Source organism: Marmota monax, unplaced genomic scaffold (assembly GCF_021218885.2).
Source record: "Marmota monax isolate L192 unplaced genomic scaffold, Marmota_monax_Labrador192_F-V1.1 WCK01_AAM20220418_F8-fsc00125, whole genome shotgun sequence".
Taxonomy (NCBI): Eukaryota; Metazoa; Chordata; class Mammalia; order Rodentia; family Sciuridae; genus Marmota; species Marmota monax.
This window is the reverse complement of record NW_026695235.1, coordinates 4,540,977-4,562,934: the sequence shown is the minus strand read 5'-3', so window position 1 is coordinate 4,562,934 and position 21,958 is coordinate 4,540,977. Positions and strand designations below refer to the sequence as shown.

The 21,958-nt window shown below is 43.6% G+C and overlaps 1 protein-coding gene across 1 annotated transcript in view; it reads right to left on the bottom strand.

Annotated features, from left to right (window-relative positions):
• Positions 1-5,405, bottom strand: part of Clic6 (chloride intracellular channel 6) — a 42,767-nt gene extending 37,362 nt beyond the window's left edge. The window contains exon 1 of the mRNA XM_046439251.2: positions 4,012-5,405. Coding sequence (XP_046295207.1) covers positions 4,012-5,085 — 1,074 coding nt within the window. The 5' untranslated portion in view covers positions 5,086-5,405. The remainder of the gene's footprint in view (positions 1-4,011) is intronic.
• Between the last annotated feature and the right edge of the window lie 16,553 nt (positions 5,406-21,958).

The window sequence follows — 21,958 nt, the reverse complement described above, 5'->3', positions numbered from 1 at the left end:
CAGGTCCTCTTTTCTCTTTTTGGCATTTCTGGGTGTCGATGCTTACTCGAAGGCCATGTCTGTCCTGAGTTTCATTTTGTTCCATCAGGTCTGTTTCACCTCTTTGAAGAATCCCAATGACGCAAGCGCATGAGCTCAGGGACTTGTTCTAGTTAAACACAGGCTGTCCACAGCACAGTTTAAGAAATTCCTAGGCTGCGGCCCGGGATCACTCCCGGGGTCACATAGAGCGTTTTAAAGTCATGTAAAATTTGCCAGGAAACCCATATTTCTGAGCACCCACTCCTAGCCCCTGCCTCAAAGTGCCCCCTGCTGAATCAGACGTCACCAACCACTTCAGCTCTTGTGTTTTGTTTGCTGTTGGTGTGTTGTGTCGCCACTATGTTGTTACCCTTTGTTGTTGTGAGTAAAGAAGGAAAAAACTTCTCTCACAAAATATGACTGGGGGGTTGGTTACCTTGGAATGGGATGATACAGTTAACACTTCTTTAGGGGAGAAAAAAAAAAACTAAAAATTAGCATGATCCAGGATTGATTTGCCACAGGATCATTCAAGAGGACTTGCTGGGCCTGTTCTGTGGGTTCTGGCTCTTTTACAAGAATACAGCCTTGTATCCTTACAGAAGAAAACAGAAGGCAGCTTAACAACAGGATGACTTTCATCAAGCTGGGGAATATGATCTATTAGGTAGCTAAAATCAGAAGGCAACTGGAAGCAATTAGAATTACTATATGGGGCTGGGGTTGTGGCTCAGAGGTAGAGCGCTCGCCTAGTGCGTGTAAGGCCCTGGGTTTGATCCTCAGCACCACATAAAAATAAATAAAAGTATTGTGTCCAACTACAACTAAAAAAATAAATATTAAAAAAAAATAATTACTATTACACGTTACTAGGTCTCTTTCTGGTATCTTTTTGTAACCAATATGTTTGTTTTTAAGAATAGGAAGAAAAGTAAAAGTTAGAGTTCACAAATAGAATGTGGCTTAATTAATTTTAAAATGTGTTTCCTAGGCCCTCATATGAAGGCTGGAGGGATGTCTGGAAGAATACTGCAGGTCTCTTCCTACAGAACAGTTCTGTGAATTCTATGTTCCAGCTGCACCGCAGAAAACCTGCTATTACAACAAATCCCATGCTGTGTATGATGATAATACACATTTTTAAAACCTTATTGTTAAAATTTTTTAAAAGGTCGAAATAAATAAATAAATATCCTTAGGTCCAAAGTGGGGGAACCCTACCCACCATGAGTACTTAACGAAACCCAGGTGACGTGTCCACTGTGAAATGCAGACTCTACCTCAAACAGAGCCCAAGAAGGAACCCAGAAAAGGCTAAATCTGGCAAAGAAATCTGTATCTGAGCCAGGTTAAGTATTTTAAATCAACTAAAACAAACGCAGAGGATACGGCAGCCCAAAGATCTTTTGCTTGTTCATTGCTTTTGGGGTCTCATTTGTCCCTCTGTGTCCCCCTTTATTTTTACTGAGATGATGAATGGATGGGAAGAAACTGAGATGGCTTACTGAAATGAGGCACATCTTAAGAGAACCTCAGAAGTTAGCTGGCCTCACTGTTTGCTTCCCTGAAGCAAAATAATAAATAAAAAGGACACTAGAACACCAGGCCAAGTACTGCATGGAGGTTGAGCTGCCCTGGCCTTAGCCTACAGTCACTCCTGAGCAGCAATGAGAAAAGGAACTTTTTTCACTTTTTACAACACTCTTACCCCCAGAGAATGGACATAATTAGACACCTAGAGGAATTTCTCTTCAAAAAGAAATGGAGACAGTCTCCCTACAGAATCAACGGAAGCATATAGGCGCTGAGCAGACATAGCAATAAACACCCAAACCTACACCATGCGTATTTCAAGACAAGCAGAGCTCAAAGGGCTTCATGGAATCTATACTTGAATCTCCACAATAACCACAGGAGGTAGCTCCTATCATTGTCCCCGTTTTTGCTCAAAGGCACGGAAGGGCTGAATACCTTCCTTGCCCAGGGTCACATGGTAAGAAAGTTGCAGAGCTAGGATTTGATTCCAGCCCCACAGGCTCTGGAGTGCACGTTTTTTACTACAATACTATACTCATACAGACTGTCACCCATTCAGACTTTCCTCTTGCCCACACCTGCATTCTGTCCTGGACATAATGATGCATTTCACACAGTCCAGAAAAGAGACAAGGACAGTGCCATGTGTGCGTGAAACGTCAACAGAGGGACATCCAACCCAGTCTGCGGTGTAAAAGCCTCCCCTCTAAAAGCCTCCCCAGAAGGGGTGAAGTCCACGCTGACTCCTGGACATGCAGCCAACCATTAGGACGCAGACAGGGACAGGGGTAAGTGGTAGTGATGCCTTTCAGGCAGAGGGCACAGTGTGTGCGACATTTCAAGGTGGGAAGGAATGTGGTTCTCTTAAGGAATAAAAAGTACTTTACCAAGAATGACACCACAGTGCCATGAGTGACATGATGATGGGGACTCCCCAGCAATACCCAGGAAAGGCCAGAGAGAAAGGGGGCAGGGTTAACATCATGAAGGGCTTGTGCCTGGCTCCAGAATATATATGGGTTCACCTGAAATTCTGCAATAAACAACTAAATAATTGTACACTAAGAAGCAAAATGATTGGGTTTTTCCTGGCTCACTGGTGATTTAGAAGGGACTAGATTGAAGAGACTTGCACAGAAACGGAGAAAGGTAAGAAGCTGTAACACGAGACCATTTGCTGGAATCCTGCAGCCATGCCACCAGAGCAATGGAAAGTTCCTTAAACCAAGTAGGTCTGAACCAACCGGCAGCACACACCCAGTCTTCCCACAACCTTCCTAGGGCTTGTGCCCTCAGGTTATGCCCCAATACATAATTAGATGTTTTATTCCAGTATCTTAAAAAAAAAATGCTGACGGGAACAGCTCCTTCTCCATAGAATTAACACAAGCCTGCTTCTCCCCAAGTTCTTTGCCACTTAAACACTTCTTGAAATTCTGATATGAATCATTTTGGGAGCCCCCACCACCACCACCCCTTTACTTATTAACATTTCAGCCCAGGAAGTTTAGGCCACAACAGGCTTCTATAAGCCTGAAAGTATTTCTAAAGGATTAGAATTCAACGTGTAATGCACATTCTTGATCTTATTATCTCCAGCTTCCCAGGGGTCTGGCCAAAGTTCTTCAGAATGGCTTTTTTTTTTTTTTTTTTTTTAACAAAGCTTCTGGTGTGAGCAGCTACTGGACTTTGCCCATGTATTTTTGGAACCTTGTAAAAACACCTATTAAACCCAAAACATCCTTCCTCTTGTCTCCTCCATCTTTTCTCTACAGACTCCTTCACAAATTAAATCACTGCTCTCTTCCCAACTGAAGTGAGATAGAATATCACTCACACTCACACACACACACACACACACACACGATTGTCAAGTCACCAGCCTCTTGCATTCTTTCAAAGTAAATGGTAAGATGTTCAATGAAAACGATAATAGGTAAATAAGTTTCCCGTTTCCTCCCAAACGCATTCGGGTTCTTAAAACGGAATTGCTTTTTGTAACTTAAAACTGTTCACCAGCTCTGGGCCTTGGGATTTCAGTCCTGGGGCTACTTCTCACACTGAACCTACCAGTTTGCATAGTTTCACTTCAGGGATCAGAGTTTGCTTTGGCAAAAATCCTTGGAACACCAATAGGGCGTGTCCCTTTTGGTCCGTCCCGCCCCCCCCCCCTAGTTAATTCTTTTAGTAACCTCCCAGACCAGGGGGTCCAGTTAGGATTTCAGGACAAAAATAGTGGAATGCTGACCCCACATCCGCACTACCCACCGCCCTAGCCCTAGCCCTCCCCCAAATGCTCCTGCAACTCTTCTTGAAAACCTAGTTGGGGAGGTGGAAGCGCCTGGTGACAGTTAGGACATGGGGGAGGAAGGAACCTCCCCACGAGTCTGTCTTGGATCTGAAGGGACCAAGACGAGAGAAGACGTCCTAAAAATTGGGGGAAGCGAAATTTACCTTGACGAAGAGGGTGATGTCGTGCTCCTGCCCCGGGTCCCCCTCCTCCGACGCCTCGTCGTTCTCGGGGCGGCCGTTCAGGCGCGCCGACTCGTCGCTGCCCTGCGCGCTGCCCTCCTCCTCCAGGTGGTTGCTGAGCTTGGCCTCGGGCCCCTCGGGCCCCGTCTCCTCCGCCACCTCCCGATCCTGGGTGCCGTCCGGGGGCTCCTCCTCTCCCCCAACTGCCGAGGCGTCCTCGCTCGGGGTCGGCTCTCGCCTCTCGTCTTCCGCCTCCATCTCCTTCTGGCCCCCACCCGAGTCCCCATCCTCGCCAGCATCTGCCTTCGCGTCCCCAGGCACCGCTTCTTCGGACCCCACCTCCCCCATGGCTCCTGCAAACTCTTCCGGGCTGGGCCCCCCGGTTTCCGCGACAGCGACCTCAGTGGTCTCGGACTGGGACTGGGGACTGTGTTGCTCCCGGTCCTGGTCCTGGAGCTCACCGTCTGCCTCTAGCGCCCCTCCCGCCAGCCCCTGGGCGTCCATGCTGTCCCCCGAAAGTCCCTGGGCGTCTGTGGTGACCCCCGGAGCCTCCAGCCCGTGCTCCGTCTCCTCCTGCGCCGCTGGGATCCCGGGGTCCCCGGACTCCCCAGACTCCCCGGATGCCCCCTGAGCCTCCCCTGCAGCCTCGCCCTGCACGCCGCGCTCCGGGCTCGCCTCCTCCACCTGCCCGGCGCCGCCCGCCGCCTCCCCTCCCTGGGGAGCTTCTGCGCCCCGCGGTTCGCCCTCCTCCGCCTCGGTCTGCGCTCCCCCTGGGCCGCGCGTCTCGGTCCCGGGGCCACTGCCCGCTCCCGGCGACAGCTCCCCCGTGCACCCTGGGTCCGACCCGCCGCCTTCTTCCTCCTGGTCGGCCGCTGTCGCCGCTGCGCCCGCCCCCTCTCCCCCGGGCGCCTCCGCGGCGCCCTCGCTCGCCTCCCGCCCCTCCGCCTCCTGTCCTATGGCCCCGGCTTCGCCCGGTCGCTCGGCCAGAAGCGCTGGGTCCTCGGGCGGCCCCTGGGGACCCGAAGCGCCACCCTCTGGCTCGGTAGCCTCAGCCATGGCCACAGATTCTTGTCCTTGACCCGAGACCCTTCCTTGACGCTGCAGAGGTGCTGGTGGCGCCTAGCGAGGAGCGAGGTGCGGGGACTGCTGTGCCCTCTCCGGGAGGTCGCCCCACTCAGGACTCTGACCGCCAAAGTTTCGTGCGGAGCGAATTCCTCTCTGCCCCAAGACGCTGCGCCCCTTCTCTGTGGCTTAAGGACTGTGGGCTCTTCTAGTGATTCTCCCGTCTTTTCACCCGACTGCAGTCTAGACGCGGAGCCTGGAGGTGCAGTGCAAGCACCTTTGAAGTGCCCGACCCGCTGTCCACTGCGCTGGGGTTGATCAGAAGTCCTTGGAGCCAATTCCATCCCCCTGGGGTTTGGGCGGGGTTTGCGTCCCCCCTCCCATCTTTGGGTGGCCTGGGAGCCTGGCCAATGATAGCCTTCCTGTGGCCCTTGTGGATTTTAATGAAAAGATTCTGATTCTACTGGTCTCTTGGTGTTTTCTGGAACCGTTTCAAGTTCTATAGACATTTAAATCACCCTCAGAAACACACCCTGGCACTTAAACTCCTAATTTCCACCTCATCCCTGAAGTGAAGCATTGAGCAGTTCAGATGCCCAACAGATGATGTCCACGTTGTACCTTGTGTCCAAGGGCAAGGGTCCCTGACAAAAGGAACAGGGGAGACCACAGTAGGCGGCTTTCCAATTTCAGCAGAGCCCTGCTGAGAGGTTGCAGAAGCCTGAATAGAGAAGCAAAAGGAGCCAGATGAGATCTGTGGTGAGAGATGTGTGGGTCTCTCCAGGCATGACAGGTACTGGGAGCCCTGCACTGCGAGGTCTTAATACTTAACGGCCCTGTTCTCTGAAGCACTGCGAGTCTGTGTACCTCGTGGACTCTCCCAGATTTTTTTTAACTTCATGACACTGTTTTGCCCTCGGTGTTGTGTGTCAAGGGTTTGGAAAGCTGGACATAGGAAGGGAAAAATCCAAGAAGCAAGAGGCAGGAGCTGTGGAATTCAGTGCTCTAGCAATATTCTAGGATCACAGACCAGATTCCTTCTCTATAAAAAGGAATATGTGTTTTAAAAGAAAAATTAAGAACGAAAGGGAGAGAACCGTTCCAAACTAAAACTAGTCAAGAACACAATAAAACAAAGCTCTAGACCAATATCTCCTAAGAACACAGATGAAAAATTTCTCAACAAACCACTAGAAAATAAAATTCAACAGCACGTCAGAAAGATCATATGCTCTGATCAAGTTGGTTGCACTCCAGGGATGCAAGGATGGTTCAACATATGCAAATCGATGAACTTAATGCATCAATAGAATGAAATAGAATCAATAGCATCAATAGAATGAAAAATGAAAATCATGGAATCCTCTTAATTAGATGGAAAAAAAGCATTTGATAAAATTCAATATTCCTTTATGTTAAAATTTCTGAACAAATGATCCTATTTCAATATGATAAAGGCCATCTTTGGCAAACCCAAAGTCGACATCTTATTGAATGGGGAAAGCGGGAAGCACATCCTCTAAGATCAGGAACAAGACAAGCCTGTGGGCTCTCTCTGCTCTTATTCAATATAGTACTAGAAATTTTAACCACAGCAGTTAGGCAAGAGAAAGACGTAAAGGGCATACAAATAGAAAGGGAGGAAGTAAAATGATCCCTGTCTGCAGACAATATGTTAGGAAACCCTAAAACCTGCACCAGAGACTATTAGAACTGATAAACAGATTCAGTAAAGTAACAGGGTACAAAATCAACATATAAAAATCAGTAGCTTTTCTATACATCAGTAATGAATTTGCTAAGAAAGAAAGCACAAAAGCAATCCCATTTGCAATAGCTACAAAAATAAAACCACCTAGGAATAAATTTAGTCAAGGAAATAAAAGAACTCTACAGTACAATTTACAAAACAGTGATGAAATTAATTGAAGAAGACCCCCAAATGGAAAGATTTCCATGTTTTTATTTTTTTGTTTGTTTATTTGTGCTGGAGATTGAACCCAGGGATTTGTGCATGTGAGGCAAGCACTCTGGTAACTGAGCTATATCCCCATACCAGGTTCCCATGTTTATGGATTGAAAGAACTAGTATTGTTGAAATGTCAATACTGTTGGAATGACCTACAGATTCAATGCAATCCCCATCAAAACAGAATAGAGATCCCCACAATAAACCCACATATCTACAGTCAACTGATTGTAGACAGAGGCACCAAAAAAATGCAGGCCACAGGGCAGCCTTTCTGATAAATGGTGCAGGGGAAGCCAGACGGCCACATGCAGAGGACTCACATTTGATCCTACTTCTCACCCTGCAGAAAAATCCACTCAAAATGGATCAAAACCCTAAATGAGAGATCTGAAACTACTAGAAGAAAATGTAAAGGAAACACTTTAATATATTGGTCCAGGCAGTCATTTTTTGGATAGGACCTCAAAAGCATAGAAAACAAGGATAAAAATCCACAAATGAGATGACATCAAACTAAAAAGCAAAGCAAATCTTCAACAGAGTGAAGAGACAGTCTACAGCAGAAAATATATAGGATAAATATTTCCCACCATTTATCGGTACGAAGGTTATAGAATATAGAAGGATTTTCATCATAACTTTCTTTTTGTTTATTTATTTTATTGACTTGTAGTCATTGTACATATTAATAGCGTTCAGTGTAATATTTCCATACCTATAACTATCATATACCAATTTGCATTTCCCCTAACCTTCCCAACTAGTAATCACTGTTCTACTTTAGTTATTTTTTTGTTGTTGTTTTGTTTTGTTTTTTGTTTTTTTTAGCTTTCACACATGCTGTGGTTTGGATGCAAGGTGTCCCTCAAAAGCTCATATGTGAGACAATGCAAGAAGGTTCAGAGGAAGAAGATTGGGTTGTGAGAGTCTTAACCCAATCAGTGATTAATTCCCTGATAAGGATTAACTGAGTGGTAACTGAAGTGATAGGGTGTGGCTAGAGGAAGTGGGAGTTGGGGACGTGGCTTTGGGGTATATATTTATATCTGGCCAGTGGAGTCTCTCTCCTGATCACCATGTGAGCAACATCCCTCTGTCACACTCTTTGACCATGATGTCGTGCCTCACCTTGAGCCCTGAGGAACAGAGCCTGTTGTCTGTGGATTGAGACCTCTGAAACCATGAGCCCCCAAATAAACTCTTCCTCCTCTGAAGTCATTCTGGTTGGGTCTCTTAGTCACAGTGAAAAAGCTGACTCAAACAACACATGAGAGAGAACATGTGGTACTTGCCTTTCTGTGTCTGGTTTATTTCACTTAACATAATGTCCTCCAGTTCCATCATTTTGCTGAAAATGGCAGAACTTCCTTCTTCATAGATGAATAATATTCCATGCATGTTATCTCTCACATTTTTGTTTACAATGAAAAGCATGTAGTGAGCCTATTATGAGGCAGGCTAGCTCTGTGGAATATAGTAAGGAACTAAATTACCCAAGAGGGTACCATCTAAGGAAAGAAAGGGAGACCTGAGCTGGCGCTCCCTGCTCCCTCCATGATGCCTCCCTCCGTGGGATGATGCATGAGAAGCACTTCTTCAGATGCCAATACCTTGATTCTGCAACTCCCATCCTCCAGAACAGTGAGAAGGAAATTAGTTAATTTTCTTATTTATGTTTAATTACCCAATCTGTGGGCTTCTATCATAAGAGCCCAAAACAGACTAAGATAACAGGACAGGAGCCCAGAGACATTCAGCTTCATGTCACCTTTCTCCAGGGTCATACCCTCCTGGAAAGAAACAAGATAGAGACACATCTTTGAGTAGATGCCCCAAAGCAGCAACTACTCAACATATGTCCCCATATAGGTGAGCTAAACAGATGTGTCAGGCGCATACCTGCTCCAAGACAGGAGTCCTGGTGCACTCACCAGACCAAGAAAGCAACCATCAACTTTATCCCTTAAGCAAGAAGCCAGCACCTTCAGCCCCACAGCACACACACCACAGGTTTAGAGTCCCTTATGAGGACATCTCAAGGCCAGATGTGTTTCAGAAAACAGCAACGTGGAAAAAATGATTGAGCGTCCATATTGCACATTACATAACACGATACACCACCCTGCGATCAAGCACATTAATATTTCTGCAGTGACATAGGCGGACCTCATGTTAGGCAAGATGTGCGAAAACCACACATGGCTTCAGGGGCCCCCCAGTTTAGATTTACCCGCCAAGTGAGTTCAGATCAGTCTGGTTTGCTTCTAGATATGTTCCCCCAAAGCTTGCCGTATTCTGAGCTTTTTAGGATTTCAGAATGCATTAAGCATTAAGCTGTAAACCACTGAAGGGCTCTAGGTTTATTGGCCCCACTTGGGAAACTGTGAGGTTAGTTACAAAGTCCAACTTTGTTCTTAACAAGAAGCCAATGGTCTCCCAGGGACCAAATTTAAAGGATGTCATTACTTGTGTGAGTGATAACATTCCACAATTTTGAATCAAGCAGATGTGTCCGGGTGTACTGACTACAGGAGGGCGAGTATCTCAGGAAAAATCTTCTCAGTTGTTTGTGGAGTTGGCTAGCCACAGACTGTTTGCTGCCTGGCTGGCTGAGAGTTGGCACTGGTATGTCCTTGTAGAAAAAAAGATGCTGATAAAGTCTACTCTGTCCTGGACACTGATCCTGCATGCACAGGCTGTTTTAGTTTATAGTTTGAGATTTATACATTTATCAGGTTTGGATTCATTTACCCACATTGATATTGGCTCTCAAAATACCATCTTCCTCTCTGTATGGTGTAGAATCTTTGACTTTTTAATGATAATCTTAATAAGCACTTTTAAATTTCATATAATTTTGCAATTTATTCATTGACAGTAATTATAGTTTATTTCTAAATAAATACAAGCACAACACAGAAAATATAGAAGATACAAATAACAGAACTCCCCACGACTTTTCTATAGTCCATGACTAAATATTTTCTTTCTTTTGAGAGAGGAAAAGAAAGAGACAGATTGTTTAGACACTGGGGATACGCAATAACAACATTGAGAAAGTCTCCTCCTTTTCAGGGCTTTTGGCTTGAACAAAAATAGAGTTAACAATGAAACCAGATAACTTTGGATAATGTTAAGCTTTATAAAGACATCTACACCAGTGTGTACAGACACCCACACATACCCCAAAAACAGAACTCCTTTCTCTCACACCCTGCATCCAACCCACCAGCAAATCCTATTGTCTCCACTTTGTAAAATAAAATATAAAGAATTTCCCTAACAATTCTCATATTGACCTCAGAGTCACACTCTGAGACACGTCATCCTAATTCTTGTCTTTATAACTGCTATCTTAATAAGTTCAAAAGGGAGCTCACACGCAGTATTAAGTTCAAGTGCAGATTTCACATTAGCTGGGATAACTAAGTCCAAAGTGGATTTTTGTTGTTGTTAGTTTGTTTTTGTTTTTTTGAGATGGGGTCTCGCTATATTGCCCAAGCTGATTTCAAACTCCTGGGGTTAAGCAATTTCCCTCACTCTCCTCAGTATGGGGACTACAGGTGTGTGCTATTACACCTGGCCAAAGTGTCTTTAAACAGAGGCTCTGCTGATAACAATTCCTTTAAGCTCAATTAACTTGAGCTGTTACAAGTATGATGCAGATGTCACTATTAGACAATATTTAGTGATTTACACTGGATTCCTCATAAAGTTGAAGACAAATTCACTGAAAAGTGTAATCAGCAATCACTTAGCATGGCTAACTGAGTCACCTCCTAAAACATAAAACACAACCAGAATACAACTGCTTTCCTCCACCTCCGTTGCTACCACTCTTGCTGGATTATTACCAAAGCCTCCTCGCTGGCCCCTGCTTTTCCTGGGCCTTCTGCAGTCTGCACTGCATCCACAGCCTACTGAGCCACACCAGTCTGACTGGCCATGCTGCTTTCATGCTTGAAATCTTTCAAAGTCTTCCTGCCTCACACCAAGAAAAGTTGAGCCCTATGCATGAAGTAGGAGGTTCTATAAAATGTGGCAACCTCAATCTCTTTCTGGCCTCATTTCCTACCACATTTGTCCTCCTTTATCAGATATTTTAGTTTCCACTGTTTCAGTTACCAGTGGTCAACTGTGCTCCAGAAATATCAGGTAGAGAATTCCAGAAATTAATAATAATTAATGTTTTAATAATAATAATTAATAAGTTTTAAATTGCTGTCCTGTCCAGGATGTGAGTCATCCCTTTATCCAGTGTATCCAAACTGTATATGCTACCTGCCCATTAGTTACTTACTAGCCATATCATCTATTAGATTCATTGCTAAGGTATCACACAGCTTGAGTTCAAGTGATCCCTAGTTTACTTAATAATGCCCCCAAAGTTATTGTTGTTCTTTTCCTACTGTGCTTAATTTATAAGTTAAACTTTATTATAGGGAAAATATAGGAAAATGAACATATAGAAAAAAGTAGTATATGTAGGATTCAGTAGTTCCATGATTGTAGGCATTCAGTGGATGTCTTGGAACCTGTCTAGCACAGATTAAGGGGAATTACTGTGCACTTCCCTAGCTCCTGACACCTTGGTCTTTGTGCTGCTGTTGGAACTTCTGGGCATTCCTCGGTCTGGGATGCTCCCTGCATCCTCATGTCCTGCCCCCTTACCTCACTGAAGTGTTGATTAACCTATTTTCCCTAAGCACCCTTGTTTAAAGCATAGTCCATACTCCCTGGCATCCTTCTCCACCTAATTCTTCCCCATAGCAGTCACCTCCACCTTACATATAATATATTCTACTCACTTATTATGTCTACCCTAACTCATGCCCCTTCTGTGAAGGTAGAGGATCTTGTCTGTCATTGCCTAGAACAGAGTCACATAGCAGAAGCTCGATAAAAATTTACTAAATGAATGAATACATGCATGCTTTTATATGTCTATCAATCTGAATTAGTTTTTAAAAATATTTCTCATAGTTGGTTTTTAACTTTGGGGGACAAACTAATGTCACAAGACTTGTGTTCACAGCAATTCTTATCTATTGACTTTGGTGAATACCTCAGCAAACACTTTTAGTTATCAGTAGGGGCTAACTCAGTTCATGTAAAGGAACACAAATACCAAATAAATAGAGTAACGAAGGTCACTATGAAGTCACTCAAAGATTTGCACATGGTCAACCCTGTCGCCAGCACTAGATTAGCTATTTAAATAGCAGGAAGGGTTAAACAGAGGTGACAGCTTCGTGGATGGGCAATAAAAGGTATGATTGTTGGTCATTAAATAGTCTTTAATAATTGTAGAGCTCTTTCTCCTGCCATGTTCATGAGGAATCATGAAGCAGAGTAGCTCTGAGATCACAAAAAACTCAGGATGTTTTGTCTTGTTTTGGTACCAGGGATTGATCCCAGGGACACTCAACCACTGAGCCACATCCTCAGCCCTTTTTTCATATTTTATTTAGAGACAGGGTCTCAATGAGCTGCTAGGGCCTCACCAAGTTGCTGAGGCTGGCTTTGAACTTGCGATCCTCCTGCCTTAGCCTCCCAAGCTGCTGTGATTACAGGCATGTGCCACCATACCCAGCTTTTTCAAGGCCTCTTAAACTACTTAAGAGTTTGTTGTTTTCTAGAATAGATAGACTTGCTTCCACACGGATCCCAGTCTTTTTCTAGCTGGTGGAGGTGCCAGAAGCACTCTTGCAACTCTAGTTTATCTTCAACATTCAGATCACAGCATGACAGCTGCTCCTTCCCCTCTCTAAGTGGCTTCAAATCCACTCTTGATCCACCTGGCTTTGCTCAGTGACTTATTAAGGCATTTCAGAGACCTGAGCAAGCAGGCAGAGATTGCAGGCTAAGACAATAAAGCGCGTCCGCATATCTTGCAAGTCAGGGGGATATTCCACGGAGTGGACACAAAGGACCATCATGGCAAATGGGTGGGTTCTCAGATGGCCTGATTTAAATGCCTGCCCTACCTTCTAGTACCTGTATGGGCTTGATTCAGTTTTTCATTTGCAACAAGGGAGGTTTTAGTAGGACCATTGTCATTATGAATTTTAAATCAAATAATGTATGTGTTATACTCTGCACCTCATTTGTTACGACCTCGTTGATGGCATTGTCACAGAGAGCATAGCTGTCACAGCTTGACAGCATTTAATAAATGTTGAAAGAGTCTCAGACTAGAGTGACCCTTTGTCCCACTTAGCCAGTGATGGTCCTAGAAATTATGCCTGCAGTCTCAGCAGTGTGATTATGAGAGCGCCTCTGCTGTCACTCTTGGAAGTGTCCCAGGGTGGGCAATGATGTTATGGTCCTGCTGCCATGAACTCATGAACTCATCCAGCTGGCAAGAGGATTTTCTGTTTTCTTGTGGGTGTTCTACGTGACCTTGCACTGTTCTCAGAACGAACGCAATTTTGAGTGGATGGTTGTTCAATGATTGAACAGATAAAGGAAGAGGAGGAAGAAGAAGACCCTTTGTTATCTTATTACAAACCATCAGCAAAAAGTCCTCCCAGGGGCTGGGATTGTGGCTCAGTTGCCAAGCCCGTATGAGGCACTGGGTTCGATCCTCAGAACCACATAAAAACAAATAAAATAAAGGTATTGGGTCCATCTGCAACTAAAACAAATTAAAAAAAAATCCCTTCCAGAAAGATACCCTCTAATCTGGATGGGAAAGGCAAAGGATCATCACAGGCCTCAGATATAACAGGGTGAGCCCTGGGGAGCAGGAGAGGGGTGGGAGCGCATGTGACTGCACTCCAGGCTGGCCTCTGCACCCCTGGGACTGCATTTAGGCCTCTGGTTCTCACAACACCTTTACTTCTGACACCAGGATCAACAGTCAGATTTTGCTGGACATAGAAACAATACCAAAACTTGGACAGAAGCTCAATTTATTTATGTGTTTATTTTTGAATTTATTTATGTTTGAATTGACTTATTTTTTAATTGAACCCAGAAGTGCTTTACCCCTGAGCCACATCTCCAGCCATTTTATTATTATTATTATTATTATTATTATTATTATTATTATTATTATTTTATTATTATTATTTTGAGACAGGGTCTCACTAAGTTGCTCAGAGCCTCACGAAGTTGCTGAGGCTGGCTTTGAACTTGCAATCCTCCTGTCTCAACCTCCTCTCAACTCCGCTGCTTTCTGACTATTGTTTTGGGTAAACCACCTCTTGACAATAAACCTGCTGCATATTCTGAGCTTTGAAAGAGATAATATTTGAAAGTGTTTTGTAAGCCATGGAATTTCTGCACAAATGCCAAGTAATATCATTAATTTGCCTACTGCACCTGGCTAGAGAGTCAATATTCAACCTTTTACATCTATCAGTAAATTTTTACTTAGCATTATAGTATTTTTATAATGCTAAGTAAAAATTGCCTACCTCTTTTAAGAACTTGAGTTTCTTTAACTCTTTTAAACCCCTCAAAAATTCTGAACCCAACATGGATAGTAACCTGACAAAACTGATCTGTGGTCATATATTTGAGAAGTGGTCTCAACTGGGACAAGATATTGCACAAGTTCTGGACACAATTTTCCATTGTCATGGTTGGAGGATACTACTGGTATCTAGTAGATAGAGGGCTGGGATGCTTCTAAACATTCTAAAATCCATAGACAGACCCCCCCAACAAGCAGTCAAAAAATGATAATGATTATGTTTGAGGAGGGCCAAACTCTCTCCAGCCAATGTGTTGATTTCACCAGAGCTTTGGAATTGTAGATGAAGGGGTATGTTTTGTGTGGCAAGAACCCAGAACTCCTTAAAACATCTCCTATAAGGCCGGCACACACTTGTAGTCCCAGCTACTTGGGAGGCTGAGGTAAGAGACCACATGAGCCCAGGAATTAGAGGCCAGCCTGAGCAACATAATAAGACCCTCTCTCAAAAACAAAATAAACATCTCCTATAGTTTACTAATGAGTCTTGATGAGCAGCTATATGGGATATCGATGGAGAGATCATGAAATTTGCATCCAGAAATATGGGCTCCAATCCTAACTCTGCTGCTTTCTGACTATTGTTTTGGGCAAACCACCTCTTGAAAATAAACCTGGTGCATATTCTGAGCTTTGAAAGAGATAATATTTGAAAGTGTTTTGTAAGCCATGGAATTTCTGCACAAATGCCAAGTAATATCATTAATTTGCCTACTGGCCATGACTGGTCCTATTGATTTTCATGGTCCAGATATTGGAATTGACCTCACCTTTCTAGAATACAGGAAATTTATCTACAATATTAATGCCTTGACACTTGTCAAAAAGCCAGCTTTCAAGACATTTAATTTCCTAAACTCTAATTTCTTAAATAAAATCCTGTAAAAAAATGATAGATAAAGGGAAAGAAGGCACTAGAACATATCTTTCTCCCACACATCTAGAAAAAGTTTCTTACCCTCCAGGAGCAAGGTAAACTCTAAGTGTCCAAGAGACACAAGCTAGCTATTGTGATTCTTTCCGGTTCTTTTTTTTTTCCATTCCACATGTGACTACACGTCCACAAAAGAAAGTATAGTACATCTCAAAGTCCGCATCTCTATATGATATTCATGAAATTATTATCTAGAAAGACTATTTTCATGCTACTCACAAAACTGGAAAGATCTGTCCATTCACCTACCCATCTATTGTCTGCCCATTGTCCATCCATCCACTCATCCACTCATCTATCCACCCACTGATCCACCTATCTATCCATCCATCCACTCATCCATTCATCCATCCCCACACCCATCCATCTATTTACCTGACATCATTCCATCCACCTGTCTGGCAGACTTCTCTCCATCACTCCACACACATTTTCTGAGGACCTTTCCTGTGACACAGATGATGTTGGAGAAATGAACATATACAAATCACAGCTCCTACCCTGCTGTGAAATTTCACAGAGTGGGAAGACTGAATAAACTGGAGTTTGATAAGTTCATATGCTGTCCCATGTCATGCTCGATCAGTGAATTTAATTTCACATTTACTTTGAAGATCCTTAACTACACCCTAGAAGACCACATTTTGTAAAAGTATTATTACTAATCGTAATCTGAAACATTTTTTAAAAATGTGGAGTGAAATGTTTGACGTTTGTTTATTTATTTAGCACACTTAAGGATGAAATGATTTAGTTCATGGTTTTGTTATAGAATAACTTACCAACTTATTTTCTTAATTTGTTTGATTTCAAGCCAGGGGACCAGAAAGAGAGCAAGATGGGAAGAGGATCTACCAGGGCTGAGAGCCTGGCTTCCTTTTCACATTCTCCTGGCCACTCATGTGGTGCGTTTGATTATGTGACTTCTGTGACCTCAGGAAGTCCCTTTCACTTGGTGAGGTATCACCTTGGATGCAGACCTTGGACCAGATGATGTTGGTGTTCCTTCATCAAATTCTGCATTCTGTGATCTAATACCTTAAGGTATTTGGAAGTCACCAATCAAAGTATGATAAAGCTCTGAATCAAAAAGTGAGCAATAAAGGTCCCCCAGGCCCAAAACAATAAAACTGAGTTTGTCTCTTAAAGTATGTTTTCCTCAAAGACAAAGAACTTGCACTGTCATTCAGAGTCTGAGACTTTATTCTAAATGGATTCTAACTTGTTACTTTATTTTTCATCCAGAATACATTAGAAGCCGTGAACTAGAGGGGGTGAATCTGTCTGTGGAAACAAGATGCTTACATGAAAATCAACAGGGCTGAAGATCTCAAGTTCCGGTTTCTATGAGGTTTATATCTTCATTTCAAATAAGCTAAAAAAAAATTATTGATTAAAAAAAAGAACGAAAAAGAAAGGAAGAGAGGCAGGGGAAAGAGAAAGAAAAGAAAATGCTTTGCGTGGGCCTTGCACATGGTAAAAAACAATAAAGGAAAAATCTCAAACCCAGATGGGTGACTAGGAAAAAGGCAGCACAAATATTTTATTTCATTAATGAATTGGCACAGTTTGGGGGACAAACACCCCAAAGCATGGATAGCAGGTAGAATGACTTGATTTAAATAAGTTGTATGACTATTTATTATCATTTTAATTAATCCATCCATCTTGCAAATAAAGCAATATAGAATCAACTAGAAATTTACATAGCACAGTAACTTCTCTTTATGTTTACTTTACTACAGTCTACATTGGCATTTTTGATTGTTTTTCCGTTACTCAATTACAGGCATGGTTACCAAAAACAAGATCAAGTTTATTAGCCCTTTAAAGTGGGTTTCTAGGGTAGTGGCTATTGGAGTCAAACAGAAGAAACAACAATCAGATCCAGCCACTGAGGGGAAGGGAACAGGGAGGTTCCTGGTACTGGGTTCTTCCAGGATCCCTTGTCCCCAAGGTAGTATTAGAACTTTCACCTGCCACCTGCCAACCTTGATCTGCCAGGGCAGCTGGTGCCATCCAAATAGCAATGATCCCTCGCACTTTCTTGGAATTCTAAAACCCCAGGGTGTTACAGGAGTTGCGTGGTGTTCTCAGCTCTTTGGCTCTTCCAGGCAAGACAGGAGTCTTAGTGAAGCCTATTACAGGGAAAGGGGAAGGGAAGAATGAGTCCCTTCAGGGAGGAGAGGGGCAATGTGTCCCCTTTGTTTCCCAGTTTTATTGGGGTGGGGGTCGTCTTAGGGAAGTTTCTAGAGAGTCCTGCCCAGGTACCACTCTTAACTCTTAACTGACAGTCGGATACTGTTATTTTATGGCCCAGTGGTCTTTGGGTTTAATTACCCTGTCCTCCTGAGCCCTGGAATCTTTGGTCTAGATGAAGGTCATGACTGGTCCCCCTTCAGGGTAGCTTGTGTCCTGTGGCAGTGAGGCCCTGACAATAGCTCTGCAGATAACAGTTGTTTGGTGAGGAATGCAGCACATCCTATTGACTTAAACCAGGGTAGAGGCCAGTGGCCTCAGGGAAATTGGGGGTCAAGGCAGCACAGGAAGTCAGCCCTGCTGGTTCCTAGAGCTCAGGTCTATCAGCTACCTATCAAAAGAAGCTGAAAAGTATTTCTGCCTCCGTCCTGCAAATGACATGGTTTTCGTTTTACCTCTGTAAAGAGTGTTCTTTGCACATAAGGGTTTATCCTTCACTATTTAACACTCTTGGCAAACCTGGGAGGTGTTCATTGTCCTGGCATGCAGCCGGGGCATACTTAGAGTGAAATCACACAGAATTAAATTGCATTAAACTATAAGTGAATTTTAAAATACTGACTCTTGGCTATGATTTTTTCTGAAATAATTCCGTGAGGATAGCTCGATCCACTTTGGTCCTTGAAGAAAATAACGTTCGCAGTAAAAATCCTTTATATCCATGAAATGAGATTCAGCACTCAGGGTCCAGCAGCACGCTGACTGGGAGGCCATCTTCCTCTCTGCAGGAGGGTTTGTTCTGGCCACCAGGAAGCCTCTGCACCCCTGCCTGCTGCCAGCCTTCCAATGCTGCTGCTAACTCTTAAAAAACAAAACAAAACCAAAAACAAACAAACAAACAAAACCTTTGGGTTCTTATTGTTTATTTGTTCTTGAAAGTAGGGCCTTCAGGTAGCCTTGGGACTTGAGGTCCTGTCTTTACCCTAGCTTAACAATTGTCCTACAGGGACAGTGACAATACAGCATCAGTGTATTGTAGCCCTAAAAAACAATAAAAGGTGTTCTGGAAGGATCCCACTGCCAAAGATGTTCTTGGCAGGGAAATTTGGAAAAGACCAAGGGATGTGGAGGCCTCTGTGGTGCCACGCACACTCGATACATCAGAAGATCAGCAGGGGTGGCTCTGATGGAGCCCCCAGCATCCTTCTTACCAGCTATAAAACTTGGAGCTTGTTCCTTAACCCTTCAGTGCCTTGGTGACTTCTTCTATGGCATGGGCCTTTTAGTGCCTGTCTGACAGGGATGCTATGTGTCAGTGTGCATAAGATGCAGTCTATCTTCTTTGTTTGCAGATTCACCTACCTGAAAATACCTTTTTTATTTGGCTATTTTTGTATACAAATATTTACAACCCCAATTTAGATTAGTAAATATTTGTAACCCCAAAATGAAAACTCAAAGTGTTTTCATGGTCTTTCACAAGCACACAAATGTGCAGAGCACAGCTGCCCAGGGTACACCAACCCAGCCAAGGTGGACAAGAAGGGCTTTCCCTTCCAGTACGGAGGTGTCCTTGCCCAGTCTATTTAGAGCTGTGTTTTTCACATACTTGGGTTTTTGTTGGTGCTATTTTTGTTTAAAATGACCCCAAGTACAGTGCTGAAGCACTAGGTAATGTTTCTAAGCACAAGGAAGCTTCGACGTACCTTATAGAGAAAATGTGTGTACTAGATAAGCTTTGTGCAAGCATAAGTTGTAGTCCTGTTGACTATGAGTTCAATATAATGTCTATTAAATAAGAGACACAGAAAACAAGCTTATGTATTGATCAGGTGACAAAAATGTGAGGAGGGGCTCTTAGGAACCTAGTCCTGTTTCCTGAGGAGCAAAGGTCTGGGATTCACTAATTCAGTGTTCTTGATGACACTATGGAGCATGCAATGAATAACAAGAATCAACAGTACTTGGATGTCTGATACAGAGTAAATGGCCTCTGGTCATTGCTGCTTACCATCATTGTCTGGAAAGATCTTACAGTCAGTGTTTTGGGGTTAATAGAGGTCAAGTTCATTGTAAGAACCCCCTGGAAATCTAATTTTTACACACCAGCTATAGAATGAGTTGATTCATCTTCATCACAAAGTGGTTCAAGCCACCTTCATCTCTAGACTAGACTGTTACAATAAAAACTCTTACTCTTCCCCTGCCACCACATTTGTCTCCAGAGGCTATTCTCAATCAAACAACTTTGCCATCCTTTCTTTCCTCTCACTTTATTTTATTTTTAAATTTTATTTATTTATTTATTTATTTATTTATATGTGTGTGTGTGTGTGTGTGTGTGTATGCTGGAGATGGAACCCAGGGCCTTGTACATGTTAAGAGCATGTTCTTCCCTTAGCCATAACTCAGCCCTCTTGAGTCATTCTTTAAAATATCACTTCCCTGCTCAAATTCTTGCAGTGACTTCACTTTACACTTAGAACCAAATCTGAAAGTCTTCCAGGAACCTGCAACTCTACTTACCCTGGAACGGTCTCCTATTTCCTCCTTGACATATGTTCCTGCAGTCAGTCTAACCCACCCCTGTCTGATGCACTCTACCTCCTTCTCTATACAGCTTACCCTCTAACTTGGCTTCTGCTGCTGCAGAGGTCACCTGGACATGGCCACCTCACTGACTCTCCTGCTGATCTCCCCTCCCACCACCATCCCCATCCTCTCACCCTGACCCATTGTTCTGCTTGTTTATCATATGTCTCCCCACTAGGCAGGAAGCTCATGGAGGGCAGAGAGTCCCTTAAGCACCACTGTCCCATCTGTACCTGGAACAGTGCTGGACATGCAGGAGGCTTATAGTCATCATTTGTTACATAAATGGATAGTATTTGGACTTGATTTTCTGTCCAAATTGCTCAGATATTGTAGGATTGCTTGCACAGCCAATATTTTTGCTTAGGGAGCAAATGTCCTATTCATTCATCCAGTTGGCCAGCCATTAAATACGTATTGCCTGGCAAAATAACCCTGTAGTCCATGCCCAAGTGGAGGTGAACAAGTAACTTGTGAACTGTCTAGGAAGTAAAGATTTCAGTGTAGCCAGCCACCTCATTTTTCTCTCCAAGCGTTATTTGCATATCTTCCTTTTGGATCTCCCCATCAATGATTTACCCAATAGCCCCAGGATTTTTCTAAGGCAAAAACTACTGTTTCCTCACCTCCACCATATGCTGATCTCAAGACCTAGGGTTCTACTCTCCTCTTCAGAGACCTGATCACAATCCCAAGGAACAACAGCTAAAACTCAAAGAGGAAATGACCCTGTTCCTTGACTCCAAGTTCTCCCGAGGTGTTCCCCATGTGTAGCCCTAGGGAAAGCCTTCCATGGGTTAAAAATGGGGCCCAATCTGCCCCTGACAGCCTCACATTAGGACACAGTCCAGCAGCCTGGGCCACCCTTACTCCCCTCAGTGTGGGCTTGCTTTTTCTTTAACCCTCAGAACAAAATGCTCTTATTTTACAGAGTCATAGATGGCTGCTTCTTTCACCAAAGAAAAAAGGACTATGCAGGCTTAGCCCTCCTAACCATAACCCTAACTGTTTAATTTATAAATGAAATAGAGCTTTTGAAAACTCCATTTCCTATTGAGACCCTAAACCTCAGCGATGACATCCACAGTGCTTGTTAACATATAGGATTGCCTGTCTAAGATATTTCCAAACAATTCCTTCTCCCCCATCTCGTTGCTCTTGGTTTCTGAGTGTCTTTGGATGAGTTTCCCTCCACATCTCCAGTCTTCAGTGTCCCAAGTTGTATCCACTGTTAGAAGGTGGCCCCTGCACAGGAGACCCCACACATACTAAAGGAGAATCTGTGCAAACAAAATCCGTAAGCTGTAGACGTGCAAAGAAAAAGGCACTCACTCTGCCAGACTTTGAGTGCTCAAAGGCAGCAGTGCATCAGAACGGACAGAAAAGTGTGTCAGAATGAACGATGCCTCTGCCTTACCTCCAGCTGGTCACACTCAGGTTCCTGGTGTCTGTTCTGTAGGTTCTGTAGTAATGTCACACGTCCTCCCAGATTTGGGAAAATATTGCTCTGAGGATCATACAACTATACCTTCATGGGAACTTAAGCCAATGAGCAACCACTCTAAAGAGAACAGGCACTTTTAAGCCTAACTCTGGTTGAAAAATAAAGCTCCATACTCATTAGAATGGTTCAGACAAGTTAGAAACTTATTTTTCTGGTACTCTGATCGTTTCCTGACGTTACCCCCAT